General features: G+C 44.0%; 1 protein-coding gene, 1 non-coding gene and 1 pseudogene across 20 annotated transcripts in view; all 3 read left to right on the top strand.

Annotated features, from left to right (window-relative positions):
* Positions 1 to 1,969: 1,969 nt before the first annotated feature.
* On the top strand, positions 1,970 to 2,125 carry LOC105738585 (annotated as a pseudogene).
* A 5,097-nt stretch (positions 2,126 to 7,222) lies between these two features.
* Positions 7,223 to 7,293, top strand: TRNAG-CCC. The gene has a single exon. It is a non-coding gene; the product is annotated as a tRNA-Gly (tRNA).
* A 333-nt stretch (positions 7,294 to 7,626) lies between these two features.
* TIA1 (TIA1 cytotoxic granule associated RNA binding protein) overlaps positions 7,627 to 14,223 on the top strand; it is a 40,765-nt gene continuing 34,168 nt past the window's right edge. For 8 of the 19 annotated variants that reach the window (XR_004033361.1, XR_004033357.1, XR_004033360.1 and 5 more), the window contains exon 1: positions 7,627 to 7,879. Coding sequence is in view for 5 of the 19 variants with exons in the window: in XM_030827893.1 (XP_030683753.1) it covers positions 7,854 to 7,879 (26 nt within the window). In the remaining 14 variants the exon portion in view is untranslated. The remainder of the gene's footprint in view (positions 7,880 to 14,223) is intronic. The other 11 variants (XM_030827891.1, XM_030827890.1, XM_030827886.1 and 8 more) reach the window with 3 other exon arrangements.

Raw genomic sequence — 14,223 nt, 5'->3', positions numbered from 1 at the left:
GCCAAATTCCCGACAGACCAGTTTTAAGTGGCATGATAAGGAAATACCCTCTGCTTTAAACTTCACAAGTAAAGTAACCTCGAAACAACCAATTCACTTTTCTGTTTCTGCTTTCTTCAGCCCTTTCTGAAAGCCAACCTCCTCCACTCAACCTATAGGAATACTCATTCGATTTTATAAAATGAGGTGTTGCGCAATTCTACAATCGCAACTAAAAGCCAATTATGCTCTTTAAACTAAATTAGTTGTAATTTTGTCTTTTGACAAACCTTTATCAGCCAGGAGTCTACATGACAAACTTCATTAATGAGCCTTTTTCTATCGCTTATTTGCCTTCCCATAATTTGGCACCCCTAGAGACTCAAAATCATTTTCCTTCTCTTCACACTTCTCTTTTTTTTTTTCTTTTTTTTCTTTTTTTTTTTTTTGAGACAAAGTTTTGCTCTTGTTGCCCAGGCTGGAGTGCAATGGTGCAGTCCCACGACAACGTCCGCCTCTCGGGTTCAAGCAGTTCATCTGCCTCAGCCTCCTGAGTAGCTGGAATTACAGGCAAGCGCCACCATACCCAGCTAATTTTGTATTTTTAGCAGAGATGGGGTTTCTCCATTCAGCCCACCTCGGCCTCCCAAAGTGCTGATTTTACAGGCGTGAGTCACCACGCCCGGCTCTCTTAACACTTCTCTGAACATATACTGTTCTTTTTTGAAGATGCTGTATAATCCTGAATTCAAAGCCACCTCTTGGAGATTTGCTCATTTCCCTGGTCTCTCTTTTGAATATGTGACGTACATGTTTTTAAATTTCTGTTTTTCTTTTTTTTTCTTTCTTTCTTTTATTTATTTATTTTGAGATGGCTTCCCTCTGTCACCCAGGCTGAAGTGCAATGGCACTATCACGGCTCACTGCAACCTCCCACTCCTGGGCTCAAGCGATCCACCCACCTCAGCCACCAGAGTAGAGTAGCTGGGACCACAGGAATCCACTACCATGCCCAGCTAATTTTTACATTTTTTGTAGAGATGGTTTTTTGCCATATTGCCCAGACTGGTCTGGAACTCCTGGGCTCCCAAAGTGTTGGGATTACAGGCGTGAGCCACCATGCCTGGTCCCATTTGTTTTCTTCTTGTTAATCTGTCTTTTGTTATAGGGGTCTATCACAACCAAAAACTCAGAAGGGTAGAGGAAAACTCTTTTTTTCTGCCCAACATACCATACAGTAGAATATTATGCATGCATTAAAAAGAAGCCAGGCATGGTGCCTCACGCCTGTAATCCCAGCACTCTGGGAGACCCAGGCAAGTGGAATATCTGAGGTCAGGAGTTCGAGACCAGCCTGGGCAACATAGCAAAACCCCACCTCTACTAAGAATACAAAAATTAGCTGGGCGTGGTGATGCATGCCTGTAATCCCACCTGCTTGGGAGGTTGAGGCAGGAGAATCACTTGAACTTGGGAGGCCAAGGTTGCAGTGAGCTGAGATCGCACCGCTGCACTCCAACCTGACAGGCTGCTCTCAAAAAATAAAAAATACAAAAAAAGAATGTTGGAGCTTGGTGCAGTGGCTCACACCTGTAATCCCAGCACTTTGGAAGGCCGAAGCAGGCAGATCACCTGAGGTCAGGAATTCGAGACCAGGCTGGTCAACATGGTGAAACCCTGTCTCTACTAAAAATATAAAAATTAGCCAGGTGTGGTAGTGCACACCTGTAATCCCAGCTACTTAGGAGGCTGAGACAGGAGAATTGCTTGAACCCAGGAGGCAGAGGTTGCAGTGAGCCAAGATTACACCACTGCACTCCAACCTGGGCGACAGAGTGAGACTGCGTCTCAAAACAAAAAATGGGTCTATAACTAATGTCCTAGTATTATCAGTTGAGAAAAGCTTGTGGTTGCATGATGGGTATAAAATGATCTCATGCCTCTTTTCCTTTCTCCGCCATCGTGGTGTGTTCCTGACTCCGCCCTCACCATGTCTTCTCACAAAACTTTCAGGATTAAGTGATTCCTGGCCAAGAAAAAAAAGCAAAATCATCCCATTCCCCAGTGGATTCAGATGAAAACTGGAAATAAAATCAGGTACAACTCCAAAAGGAGACATTGGAGAAGAACCAAGCTGGGTTTGTAAGGAATTGTACATGAGATGGCATACATATTTATGCTGTCTAAAGGTCATGATCATGTTATCATATCAAGCTGAAAATGTCACCACTATCTGGAGAGTACGACATGTTTTCCTCTCCGAATCTGTTATGAACGCATTGGTTGGCTGGGTTCAGTAATAAATATGTGAGGCCTTTCATTTAAAAAAAAAATCTCATTTCTGTAATTACAATACTTCACCCAAACAAAAAAGAATAACTAGTACATGAACATGAAGAACAATATAGATGAGAGGAAAATAGGATGGATACAAAACAAAGTTAAACTTGGAGGAAGAGGCTGGGCTCAGTGGCTCACACCTGTAATCCCAGCACTTTGGGAGGCTAGGGCAGGCGGACGGTTTGAGCCCAGGGTTCGAGACCAGCCTGAGCAAAATGGCGAAACCCCATCTCTACGAAAAAATACAAAAAAATTAGCCTGGCATGGTGGTGTGCACCTATAGTCCCAGCTACTCAGGAGGCTGAGGCAGGAGGATCACCTGAGCCCGGGAGGTAGAGGCTGAGGTGAGCAGTGATTGTGGTACTGCATTCCAGCCTGGGCACAGAGCAAGACTCTGCCCTCCAACCTCCAAAAAAAAGAAAAAAAAGATATATGTACCAGGATACAACTGCAACATTATTTGTAATACAATAGATTTTTGAAAAGTAGTAACCTGAATATCCATCAGTGCCAGTTATGGTAATTTATTCAATTTACCATCCAATACATTGTGGAACTTTCATTTTATGGACGATTTTGCAACTATTAAAAAACTATTAGTCCAGGACTGGGCGCAGTGGCTCACACCTGTAATTCCAGCACTTTGGGAGGCCGAGGCTGGTGCATCGCTTGAGCCCAGCAATTTGAGACCAATCTGGGCAACAAAGTGAGACCTCTGTCTCTACAAAGAATACAAAAATTAGCCGGGTGTGGGCTGGGCACGGTGGCTCATGCCTGTAATCCCAGCACTTTGGGAGGCCAAGGCAGGCAGATGACCTGAGGTCAGGAATTCGAGACCAGCCTGGTCAATATGGTGAAACCCCATCTCTACTAAAAACACAAAAATTGGCCGGGCGTGGTGGCAGGCACTTGTAATCCCAGCAACTCAGGAGGCTGAGGCAGGAGAATTGCTTGAACCCGGGAGGTGGAGGTTGCAGTGAGCTGAGATCGAGCCATTGCACTCCAGCCTGGGCAACAAGAGTGAAACTCTATCTCAAAAAAAAAAAAAAAAAAAAAAAAAAATTAGCCAGGCATGGTGGCACACGCCTGTAGTCCCAGCTACTCAGGAGGCTAAGGTAGCAGAAACACCTGAGCCTGGGCGGCAGAGGCTGCAGTGAGCTGACATCACTGCCACTGCACTCCAGCCTGGGCAACAGAGCAAGACCCTGTCTCAAAAAAAAAAAAAAAAAAAAAAAAAGCCCAGCGCAGTGGCTCACACCTGTAATCCCAGCATTTTGGGAGTCCAAGGTGGGCGGATCACTTGAGGTCAGGAGTTTGAGACCGGACAGTCCAACATGGTGACACCCCGTCTCTATTAAAAAATGCAAAAATTAGCAGGATGTGCTGGCCCACACCTGTAATCCCAGCTACTAGGCGGGCTGAGGCAGGAAAATCGCTTGAACCTGGGAGGCAGAGGTTGCAGTGAGCTGAGATCAGGCGGGTGGATCATTTGAGGTCAGGAGTTTGAGACCAGCCTGGCCATCATGGTGAAATCCCATCTCTAGTAAAAATAAAAAAAAATTAGGCCGGGCATGGTGGCTCACGCCTGTAATCCCAGCACTTTGGGAGGCCGAGGCAGGCAGATCATTTGAGGTCGGGAATTCAAGACCAGCCTGACCAACACGGAGAAACCCCGTCTCTACTAAAAATACAAAATTAGCCGGGCTAGGCGGCACATGCCTGTAATCCCACCTACTCGGGAGGCTGAGGTAGGATAATCGCTTGAACCCGGGAGGTGGAGGTGGCTGTGAGCCGAGATCATGCCATTGCACTCCAGCCTGGGCAAAAAAAGCGAAATAAAAAAAAAAAAACTAGCCAGGTGTGGTGGCTCACACCTGTAATCCCAACTACTCTGGAGGCTGAGGCACAAGAATCACTTGAGCCCAGGAGACAGAGTTCACAGTGAGCCGAGACACTGCCACTCTGGGTGACACTCTGTAAAAAAAAAAAAAACAAAAACAAAAACAAAAAAAAAAAAACACTAAAAATCCCAAGTGTATACATGTGCATCTGTATAGAGTAAAATGTGGAACATTACAAATGAATCTATTAATATTACTTACCTCAAGAGGGGGAAGAAGATACATTTTTAATATTTTCCTTATGTATCCATTTCATTTCGTTTGTAACACTAAGCACGTTGTACTTTTGTAACTTAAAAACTACTCTACTTAAAAAAAAGTACTTGTGCAATATCCATATAATGGAGTTTTATTTGGGAATAAAAAGGAATGAAGTACTGATACATGTTACAACATGGATGACCCTGAAAAGCATAATGTTAAGTGAAATAAGTCAGTTACAAGAAACCATATATTACATGCTTCCATTTATATGAAATGTCTAGAATAGGCATATCTATAGGGGCAGAAAGACTGGTGGCTGGGACATGGAATGGGATGAGGGACAGCGAGTGTCTGCTAATTGCTAAGGGTTTCCTTTTTGAGGTGAAGAAAATGTTATAAAATTGATTGTGGTGATTTTTGCACACACACCTCTGTGAATAAACTAAAAACCATTAAACTGAAAAACACTTTATATGGATGTCCCAAAAAGGTGTTTTAAAAATACCATCCCCATTAACATTTGTTTTATTCACCATCAAAAGACTAGTACTTGATATCTTTGAAAATAATCTGAAGAATGTGCCAGAGACTCTAAAGACAATTCCAGAAATGAAAATCCAGAATGTATCCAGTCTGAAGAAACTACTTTAAAGAGGACATCACGTTTTTGTTTTTTTGGTGTTTTGTTTTGTTTTTGAGGAGTCTTGCTTTGTGGCCCAGGGGCTCACTGCAACCTCCAACTCCCGGGTTCAAGTGATTCTCCTCCTACCTCAGCCTCCCGAGTAGCTGGCATTACAGACATGTGACACCACATTTGGCTAATTTTTGTATTTTAAAGTAGAGACGGGGTTTCTCCATGTTGGCCAGGCTGGTCTTGAACTCCTGAGCTCAAGTGATCTGCCTGCCTCGGTCTCCCAAAGTGCTGGGATTACAGGCGTGAGCCGCCCCGCTCGGCCGACATCACGTTTTTCGATATGTAAATTCTTCTGTTTAAAGAATATTTCGGCCGGGCGCGGTGGCTCACGCCTGTAATCCCAGCACTTTGGAAGGCTGAGGCGGATGGATCACGAGGTCAGGAGATTGAGACCATCCTGGCTAACATGGTGAAACCCCGTCTCTACTAAAAATACAAAAAATTAGCTGGGCGTGGTGGCGGGCACCTGTAGTCCCAACTACTCGGGAGGCTGAGGAAGGAGAATTGCTTGAACCCGGGAGGCGGAGCTTGCAGTGAGCCGAGATCGCGCCACTGCACTCCAGCCTGGGCGACAGAGCGAGACCCCGTCTCAAAAAAAAAAAAAAAAAAAAAAAGAAAAATTTCTACAACTTAAATAAACTTAGATCATAGATATTTTCCAGTTCAACACTACAGATCTGATTAATAGCTTTTCAATAACTGCAAAATAGTCCATAAAATGAATCTTCCGGCCGGGAGCAGCGGCTCACGCCTGTTAGCACTTTGGGAGGCTGAGGCAGGCGGATCATCTGAGGTCAGGAGTTCAAGACCAGCCTGGCCAACATGGCAAAACCCTGTCTCTACTAAAATACAAAAATTAGTTAGGCTAATTTAGGTGGTGGCGCACGTCTGTAATCCCAGCTACTAGAGAGGCTGAGGCAGGAGAATCGCTTGAACCTAGGAGGCAGAGGTTGCAGTGAGCCAAGGTTGTGTCACTGCACTCCAGCCTGGGAGACAGAGCAAGGCTGTCTCAAAAAAAAAGAAAGAAAAAGAAAAAGTTCCACATGTATTCGGTGTAAATTGAATAAATTACCATAAGTGGCATTGATGGATATTCAAGTTACTCCATTTTTTTCTACTATAAACAATGCTGCAGTTGTATCTTGGCACATAAATCTTTATAAATTAATTCTTTTATTTCTGTAGGATAGATTCCTAGACATAGGATTACTTTAGTGATACATATATAATAAGCAATATGAAATGCATACAGAGTATACTGAATCACATTTCAGAGCTCTAATTTCTCTGCCTCCTAAAGTTGGACTGAAGTTTATGCACCTTTTGACTTGTTTACTTTTAAGATTCTTGTGACCAATTTGCATTAAATAGCTGTTTGTTTGTTTGTTTATTTGTTTTTTGAGATGGATCCTCGTTCTGTTGCCTAGGCTGGAGTGCAATGGCAAGATCTCGGCTCACTGCAATCTCCGCCTCCCAGATTCAAGCCATTCTCCTGCCTCAGCTTCCTGAGTAGTTGGGATTACGGGCCCCCACAACCACGCCCGGCTAATTTTTGTATTTTTAGTAGAGACAGGGTTTCGCCATGTTGGTCAGGCTGGTCTCGAACTCCTGATTTCAGGTGATCCACCCGCCTCAGCCTCCCAAAGTGCTGGGATAACAGGCGTGAGCCACTCCCCCGACCTAAACAGCTATTTCTTAAATGCTTTCCAATGTGCAATCAATACACGAAAGAAATGCAAATATAAATAAAAATCTAGCATCTGGAAATATCCTCCCCGCGCTCAAAAATTTGACTAGCACCGAGGCAAATTCTTAATAAAATCCTTACTTTTTTAAGTAAAACTTTTTTTCTTTTTTCTTATTTCTTAAGTAAACATTTTAAATCGAAATTTTTTTTCTGTACAGAGAAAGTTGAAACATCCATTCCCATGTTTGGGATGAGAGAAGATAAATTATTTATGTTATTGGAAAACAGAAGATTATAGACTGTCAAAAAACGTTTACTTTTAAATGAATAAATAATACATGACAATTCTTTTCACATGAAAGCGAACGTCTGCTTCCATTTCCTCCTAAAACACTCTGGCGGCTACACGTGTTAACAGCGCCGCTGGTGTAGTGGTATCATGCAAGATTCCCATTCTTGCGACCCGGGTTCGATTCCCGGGCGGCGCACAAGCGTTTTGCTTCTCGCTCTCCAAAAACCAGATAGCTTGAAGAATCTTTATATATCTTTCCAAAAGAGGAAAGATTTAGGCTTTTTACCGTCCCTGAAGGTTTCCACTCCCTTATAATTCGCGGTCGAAACACTCGAATCCGCAGCCAGAAGACAAAAAAGTTCACGCAAGTCGTGAAGTAGTTAATCCTTGCGCCTGCGCAGTCTGAGACGTCCCTCGTGTCGGGTGGAAGAGCGGCTGCGCAACAAGTGAACCTATGGATTAAGGTGTAGCCGAGCGGCCCGGAGGTTGAGAGTGCAAGGTTATTCTGCGCCTGCGCGGCCCGGGTAACTTTGCTGGCTGCTCCTAGGCTCCCGGCTCGCCGCCATCTTGTATTGGGGCTTCATTGTTCCCGCTGGGCCGGGCGGTTTAGTGTAATTGCCGCCGGAGAAGGAGGCGGAGTAACCTCTGGTCAGCCGAGAAACCCCACTATCCCGTAGCCATAACCGCTTAAACGATTTGGGAGGTAGTGAAGGGCAGGGAGCTGGACCCGGAGGCGCCGCCGCGACAGCAGCAGCCATGGAGGACGAGATGCCCAAGACTCTGTGAGTCTGGGGCAGCGATGAGGGAGGCGGGATGGTGGTCGTCCCGGAGGGAAGGCCTCGGCCCTGCGCCTCTCCCAGCCTATTGTTCTCCGTGGACGCCGCGATATCGTGGTTTTTGTTTCCTTAGCATGCACTTGGATGCTTAGAACCAAGACCCAATCTGTGAGAGGACCAGGTGAAGAGAGATGGGGCTCAACCCTCTCAATTAATCCCTTCACTTTAGCAACACCATTGCATGACCTTTGCTCTCGCCACGGGCCCTCTGTGGTCTTAGACCTGGAGAAAAGACTTCAATTCAGACCTCTTTTTAGAACTCATCGAACCTTCCTTTTGTCCTATGCTTTCTTTCCTTTTCCCGCTTCTCCCCCTTTTTGATTAACCTCTTCTTATCTTTACAGCCGTCTCCCTTTAATTTTACTTTTGATTTCCTACTGAAATTCTTCCTTTCATTTTCTTCTCGGTGATAAGATTTTTTCCCCCCTCGAGGCTGCTTGTACTCATTTTCAGTGCAGTAAACTTTATTCTTGCAGTTGCCAATTGGAAAAAAGCCAAGCATTTTTCTTTAACCTCTGGTTTTCCTTCTGTAGCACCCACCGACCAAAAAGCCTAACCAGACACCCCAAGGATTTGGAAATCTCACCCAGAAGGAATATATCAATTGAGGGGAAATGGATTTAGTATTATTTTTATAGTCGTTTGCTACTGTTTTGATTGACATGGTGTTGAACGAGCGGGCTGTAAATGCCCTAACATATTTACAGATAATTTTTAGAGTTAGCGTTAAATTATCGGAGCGTGGATATTTTCTTTGTCGTGTGGCTTCCCCCACAGCGTTCTTTGTTTTTCGAAGTATTATCGGATGAGTTGATCCTGCCTTTGTTGGCATTTTTCGGAAGAAGAAAAGCTCAATGAGTTCTTGACATAGCTTTTTGTTTATATTCTTGGAATGTAGTTTGAGAGCTCCATGCATTAAAAATGCAATTTTAGGTTTCTCTTTGCAGCTCTCTAATAAAGTTGCTCTGAAATACTATGTAATTGTTTTTTTTACTTCCAAAATTTTTCCACTTTTAAGTTGCTATTTTTTATCTATATTGGAAATGTGGTTACACTTGTTTTCTTAATAGATTGTCAGTTAATCTGTTAGTAACCTTGAAATTTCTTTTCTCTATTCCTGAGGCTCAGAAAGTATCTTTTCAGTAGGACGTAGCAATTAGTGCGCGACCTTTGTTTTAGGAAAGATTGTATCTGTAGATGGATACTCCCTAAAAAACTACTAGCCTCACGGTGTTGGTGGAATCTTTTCCCGCTTGCCTCTTAGCTATGACAGTCATCAGCATTTTGGGTTAAGGCACTGCTCGTGTTTTATAATGTAGACTTAATATTCTCCGTATTAGTTTGAAAATGTTTGATTTTAAAAACTGCCAGAAGTATCTGGCCACTTAACTTTTTAACTTTTTAATTTTGTTTTTACTTTTTAATTTTTTGAGATGGAGTCTCACTTTGTCACCCAGGCAGTAAGGCTAGAGTGCAGTGGTGCGATCTCGGCTCACTGCAACCTCCACCTCCTGGGTTCAAACGATTCTCCTGTCTCACCCTCCCAAGTAGCTGGCATTACATGCGGGCACCACCATGCCCGGCTAATTTTTGTATTTTTAGTAGAGATGGGGTTTCACCATGTTGGCCAAGCTGGTCTCAAACTCCTGACCTCAGGTGATCCGCCTACCTCGGCCTCCCAGAGTGCTGGGTGTGAGCCACTGAGCCTGGCCTGTCCTCAACTTTTAACTATTACATTTATGACTTATTTTGCCTTGTATCACTCACTAAAACACCCCATCCAAGAGACTCTTCCTCAAAGTAGTCATGCTGTAAAAGTCTTCTCTTGTTTTTACCTCCCTCAACCCAAACTCCCATTTTTCTAGTCAGGCAAACCTTTACCAAACATGAGGGTACTAATCCCTAAGTTTTCCTAGTAGTGTTTTTAATTTTAATGTAAGATTTTTGCTTTAATGACCCTGGAAGTCAGAGGCTTTTAATATATGTTCTTAGCACATTAAAAACACAGAGCCTCTTAATATATGTTCTTAGTGTGGTCCACGGTAAGTGATGAATAAATTTGTTTAAGAAACTGGTATAATTGGCTGGGCACAGTGGCTCACGCCTGTAATCCTAACACTTTGGGAGGCTGAGGAGGGTGGATCACCTGAGGACAGGAATTCAAGACCAGTCTGGCCAACATGGCGAAACCCTGTCTCTACTAAAAATACAAAAATTAACTGAGCATGGTGGCTCATGCCTGTATTTTTTTTTTTTTTTTTTTTTTTTTTTTTTTTTTTTTTTTTTTTTTTTTTTTGAGACGGAGTCTCACTGTCGCCCAGATTGGAGTGCAGTGGTGCGATCTCGGCTCACTGCAGGCTCTGCCCCCTGCCGTTCACGCTATTCTCCTGCCTCAGCCTCCCGAGTAGCTGGGACTACAGGCGCCTGCCACCTCGCCCGGCTAATTTTTTGTATTTTTAGTAGAGACGGGGTTTCACCATGTTAGCCGGGATGGTCTCGAACTACTGACCGCAGGTGATCCACCTGTCTCAGCCTCCCAAAGTGCTGGGATTACAGGTGTGAGCCACCACGCCCAGCCCAGATGCCTGTAATCCCAGCTACTCGGGAGGCTGAGGAAGGAGAATCGCTTGAACCCGGGAGGTGGAGGTTGCAGTGAGCCGAGGTTGCGCCATTGCACTCCAGCCCGTGCAACAGGAGGGAGGCTCCATCTCAAAAAAATATATATATATCTGGTAGAATTTCAAGCAGTGAATTAAGATTTTACTCTTTCTTGAGGATAAAATAGAGTCTGAATTTTTATCACCCGCATACCTAAATGGCTCACTGGAAATTCCTTCATTTGCTACATCTGAGTGGCATCTCCATGTTAAGTTAGAGAATACCAATATTTGATTTCTTGTCACCAATACTTTGGAGTCATATTCTGAGACAAACTTCCCTAAAGTTTATACTGCAGGATTATTTTGAGGAGTATTCAAGGTACAGTTATTAAGTTCAAACATTTGTAGTGAGCATATGGGTGATATATACTACTATTCTCCATGTATAAGTTTGAAATTTTCCACAATAAAAAAAATAAAAATACGTGTATAGTGAGTCTGAATTGGCCTTGGTCACTTTAAAAATACTCAACTTAACTAAAAGCTACACACTAGACTAGAAAAACATTGCTGGTGTTAGTTGATGAAAGTTAATTCCCTCAAATCCAGACACCTTAATATCCTTTGTGTGGTTTACTCTCAAATGCATGAATGTTCTCTTTTGAGATAACTATACTGTTATTGTGTGGCTTTCACATTTGCTAAGAGTGCAGATCTATAAATTATAGACCATCTTTAAAAGCCTCCAGCTGGCCAGGCATGGTGGCTCACACCTGTAATCCCAGCACTTTGGGAAGCTGAGGTGAGTGGATCACCTGAGGTCAGAAGTTTGAGACCAGCCTGGTCAACATGGTAAAATCCCATCTCTACTAAAAATACAAAAATTAGCTAGGTGTAGTGACACATGCCAGTAGCCTCAGCTACTGGAGACTCCGGAGGCTCAGGAAGGAGAATCGCCTGAACCCAGGAGGTGGAGGTTGCAGTGAGCCAAGATCACGCCACTGCACTCCAGCCTGGATGACAGAGCAAGACGGAGCCCAATTAATTGCTATATACTAATGTGGGCCTTGCCTTTCTTCTGCTCCATGCTTATCTTTCATTCTTGTTGTCTACCCCACTCTCCAAATAGTATTGGCCTTGTAATTTGTATGAAATAAAATCTTTTGTATTGAGAATCAGACCTATCTTGGAGACGGAAGTCTTGCTCTGTCGCCCAGGCTGGCATGCAATGGCCGGATCTCGGCTCACTGCAAGCTCCGCCTTCCGGGTTCACGCCATTCTCCTGCCTCAGCCTCCCGAGTAGCTGGGACTACAGGCGTCCGCCACCACACCCGGCTAATCTTTTGTATTTTTAGTAGAGACACGGTTTCACCGTGTTAGGCAGGATGGTCTCCATCTCCTGACCTCACGATCCGCCTGCCTCAGCCTCCCAAAGTGCTGGGATTACAGGTGAGAATCAGACCTATCTTAAAGATTAGATTGAAGGCAAGGTTGACTAAAATGAGATATTTATTAGATAATACTTATGTTTCCAAATAACTGCTAGAAATTAAGAATATGCTAGAAACATTACATTCAGTAATATTGAGAGCATACTACATGGCTGTCACTCTTCTGGAAACTGGGGATATGGTAGTACATATAATAGGCCTTTTACGAATTTACGTAAGTAATTATGTTAGATGGTAATAAGTGCTATGGAGAAACAATGCAGGGTATGCATGGTAAGGAGGAAGGGGTGGATATTTATAGAGAATAATAAAGGAAAGTCATCCTTTGATAAGTGACATTTGAGGAAAAAAGTGAAGGCGATGAGGGAGAGCCATGCTTCTATCTGAAGGAGGAGCACCCTAGAAAGAGCTAGTGCAAGGGGCCCTTGGGGGCAGGGCATGCTGGTTGGTTAGCCTGAAGAGAGTAAATGTAGTAGAGGAGTAGGAAGTGAGGTCAGAGTGATAAATAGGAATGTTAGGGGAGATAGAAAATGCCAGATCATGGCCGAGCGCGGTGGCTCATGCCTGTAATCCCAGCACTTTGGGAGGCCGAGGCTGGTGGATCATGAGGTCAGGAGATCGAGACCATCCTGGCTAACACAGTGAAACCCCATCTCTACTAAAAATACAAAAAATTAGCCGGGCATGGTGGTGGGTGCCTGTAGTCCCAGCTACTCGGGAGGCTGAGGCAGGAGAATGGCGTGAACCCGGGAGGCGGAGCTTGCAGTGAGCCGAGATCGCGCCACTGCACTCCAGCCTGGGCGACAGAGCGAGACTCCATCTCAAAAAAAAGAAAAGAAAAAAGAAAATGCCAGATCATACGGGTCCTTATGAGGGCTATCTTATCTGAGTAGGAATGGAAGCTGTAAGTGGGTTTCAAGCAGAGTAGTGGTATAGCCTGTCTTAACCTTAAAACTGGCAGAAGCAAGTAGCCTAGTCAGGAAGCCAATCCAGGTATAAGAGAAAGCAGCGCCTGTAATTGTAGTTAGTGCCGGTGAAAATGATGGGAAGTAGTTGAATTATGGATATGTTTTGAAAATAGCAACAGGAATTACCAGTGGCTTAGATGGGGCATGTGAGAATGATGTCAACAATAAATGGATTTATTTTAAAATGTGTAATATCAGTTATCTAAAATGTTATAGTTTGTTGCAAAATATAAGTAAAAATGAAAAGTCTTGAGGATCAATATCCCTTAAGATGTCTGCAGGCATAATATTGGATACATTTGTTCAAGCTGGTTTACCTAGTGAAGGAGGTCCCAACTAATAAGGCAGTTTCCGCCATCTCTTGTAACAGATTATTCTTTTTTTTTTTTGAGACGGAGTCTCGCTGTGTCGCCCAGGCTGGAGTGCAGTGGCGCAATCTTGGCTCACTGCAAGCTCCGCCTCCCGGGCTCACACCATTCTCCTGCCTCAGCCTCTCCGAATAGCTGGGATTACAGGCGCCCGCCACCACGCCCGGCTAATTTTTTTGTATTTTTAGTAGAGACGGGGTTTCACCATGGTCTCGATCTCCTGACCTCGTGATCCGCCCGCCTCGGCCTCCCAAAGTGCTGGGATTACAAGCATGAGCCACCGCGCCCGGCCACAGATTATTCTTTGTGATGGGTATACATCTGTTAAATAATAAGGTTAGGATGCTGATGTATAGTATATACACAAGCACTTACTATTCTACACAATTTTTTATTTTTTTTATTGAGATAGAGTCTCATCCTGTTGCCCAGGCTCTGGTACAGTGGTGTGATCACAGCTCACTGTAGCCTCGACCTCTCAGGCTCGAGGGATCTTCCCACCTCAGCCTCCTGAATAGCTGGGACTACAGGCATGTGCCACCATGCCTGGCTAATTTTTAAAAATATTTGTAGAGAAGCGATCTCACTGTGTTGCCCAGGCTGGTCTCCAACTCCGGGGCTCAAGCGATCTTCCCACCTTAGCTTCCCAAAGTGCTGGGATTATAGGTGTGAGCCACCGTGCCTGGTGTTTACACAGTTTCTTCATTAGCAAAAGACATAACTAATCTTTTCCCCCTAGGGTAACTTAAGCAAAATGAGAGAATTTTCTAACAAATTGAAAATGTTCAGAGACAGTACATTTAACTCCTTAACAGATATTTATAGAGCAATAAATATCACTGCAATGATATGCAATGTTCCAGGCAGTGTTCTAGACTAGTAGTCCCCAGCCTTTTTGGCACC

The sequence above is a fragment of the Nomascus leucogenys genome, chromosome 14, assembly GCF_006542625.1.
Source record: "Nomascus leucogenys isolate Asia chromosome 14, Asia_NLE_v1, whole genome shotgun sequence".
NCBI lineage: Eukaryota > Metazoa > Chordata > Mammalia > Primates > Hylobatidae > Nomascus > Nomascus leucogenys.
The sequence above is the reverse complement of the archived record's forward strand: the minus strand, read 5'-3'. Positions and strand labels throughout refer to the sequence as shown.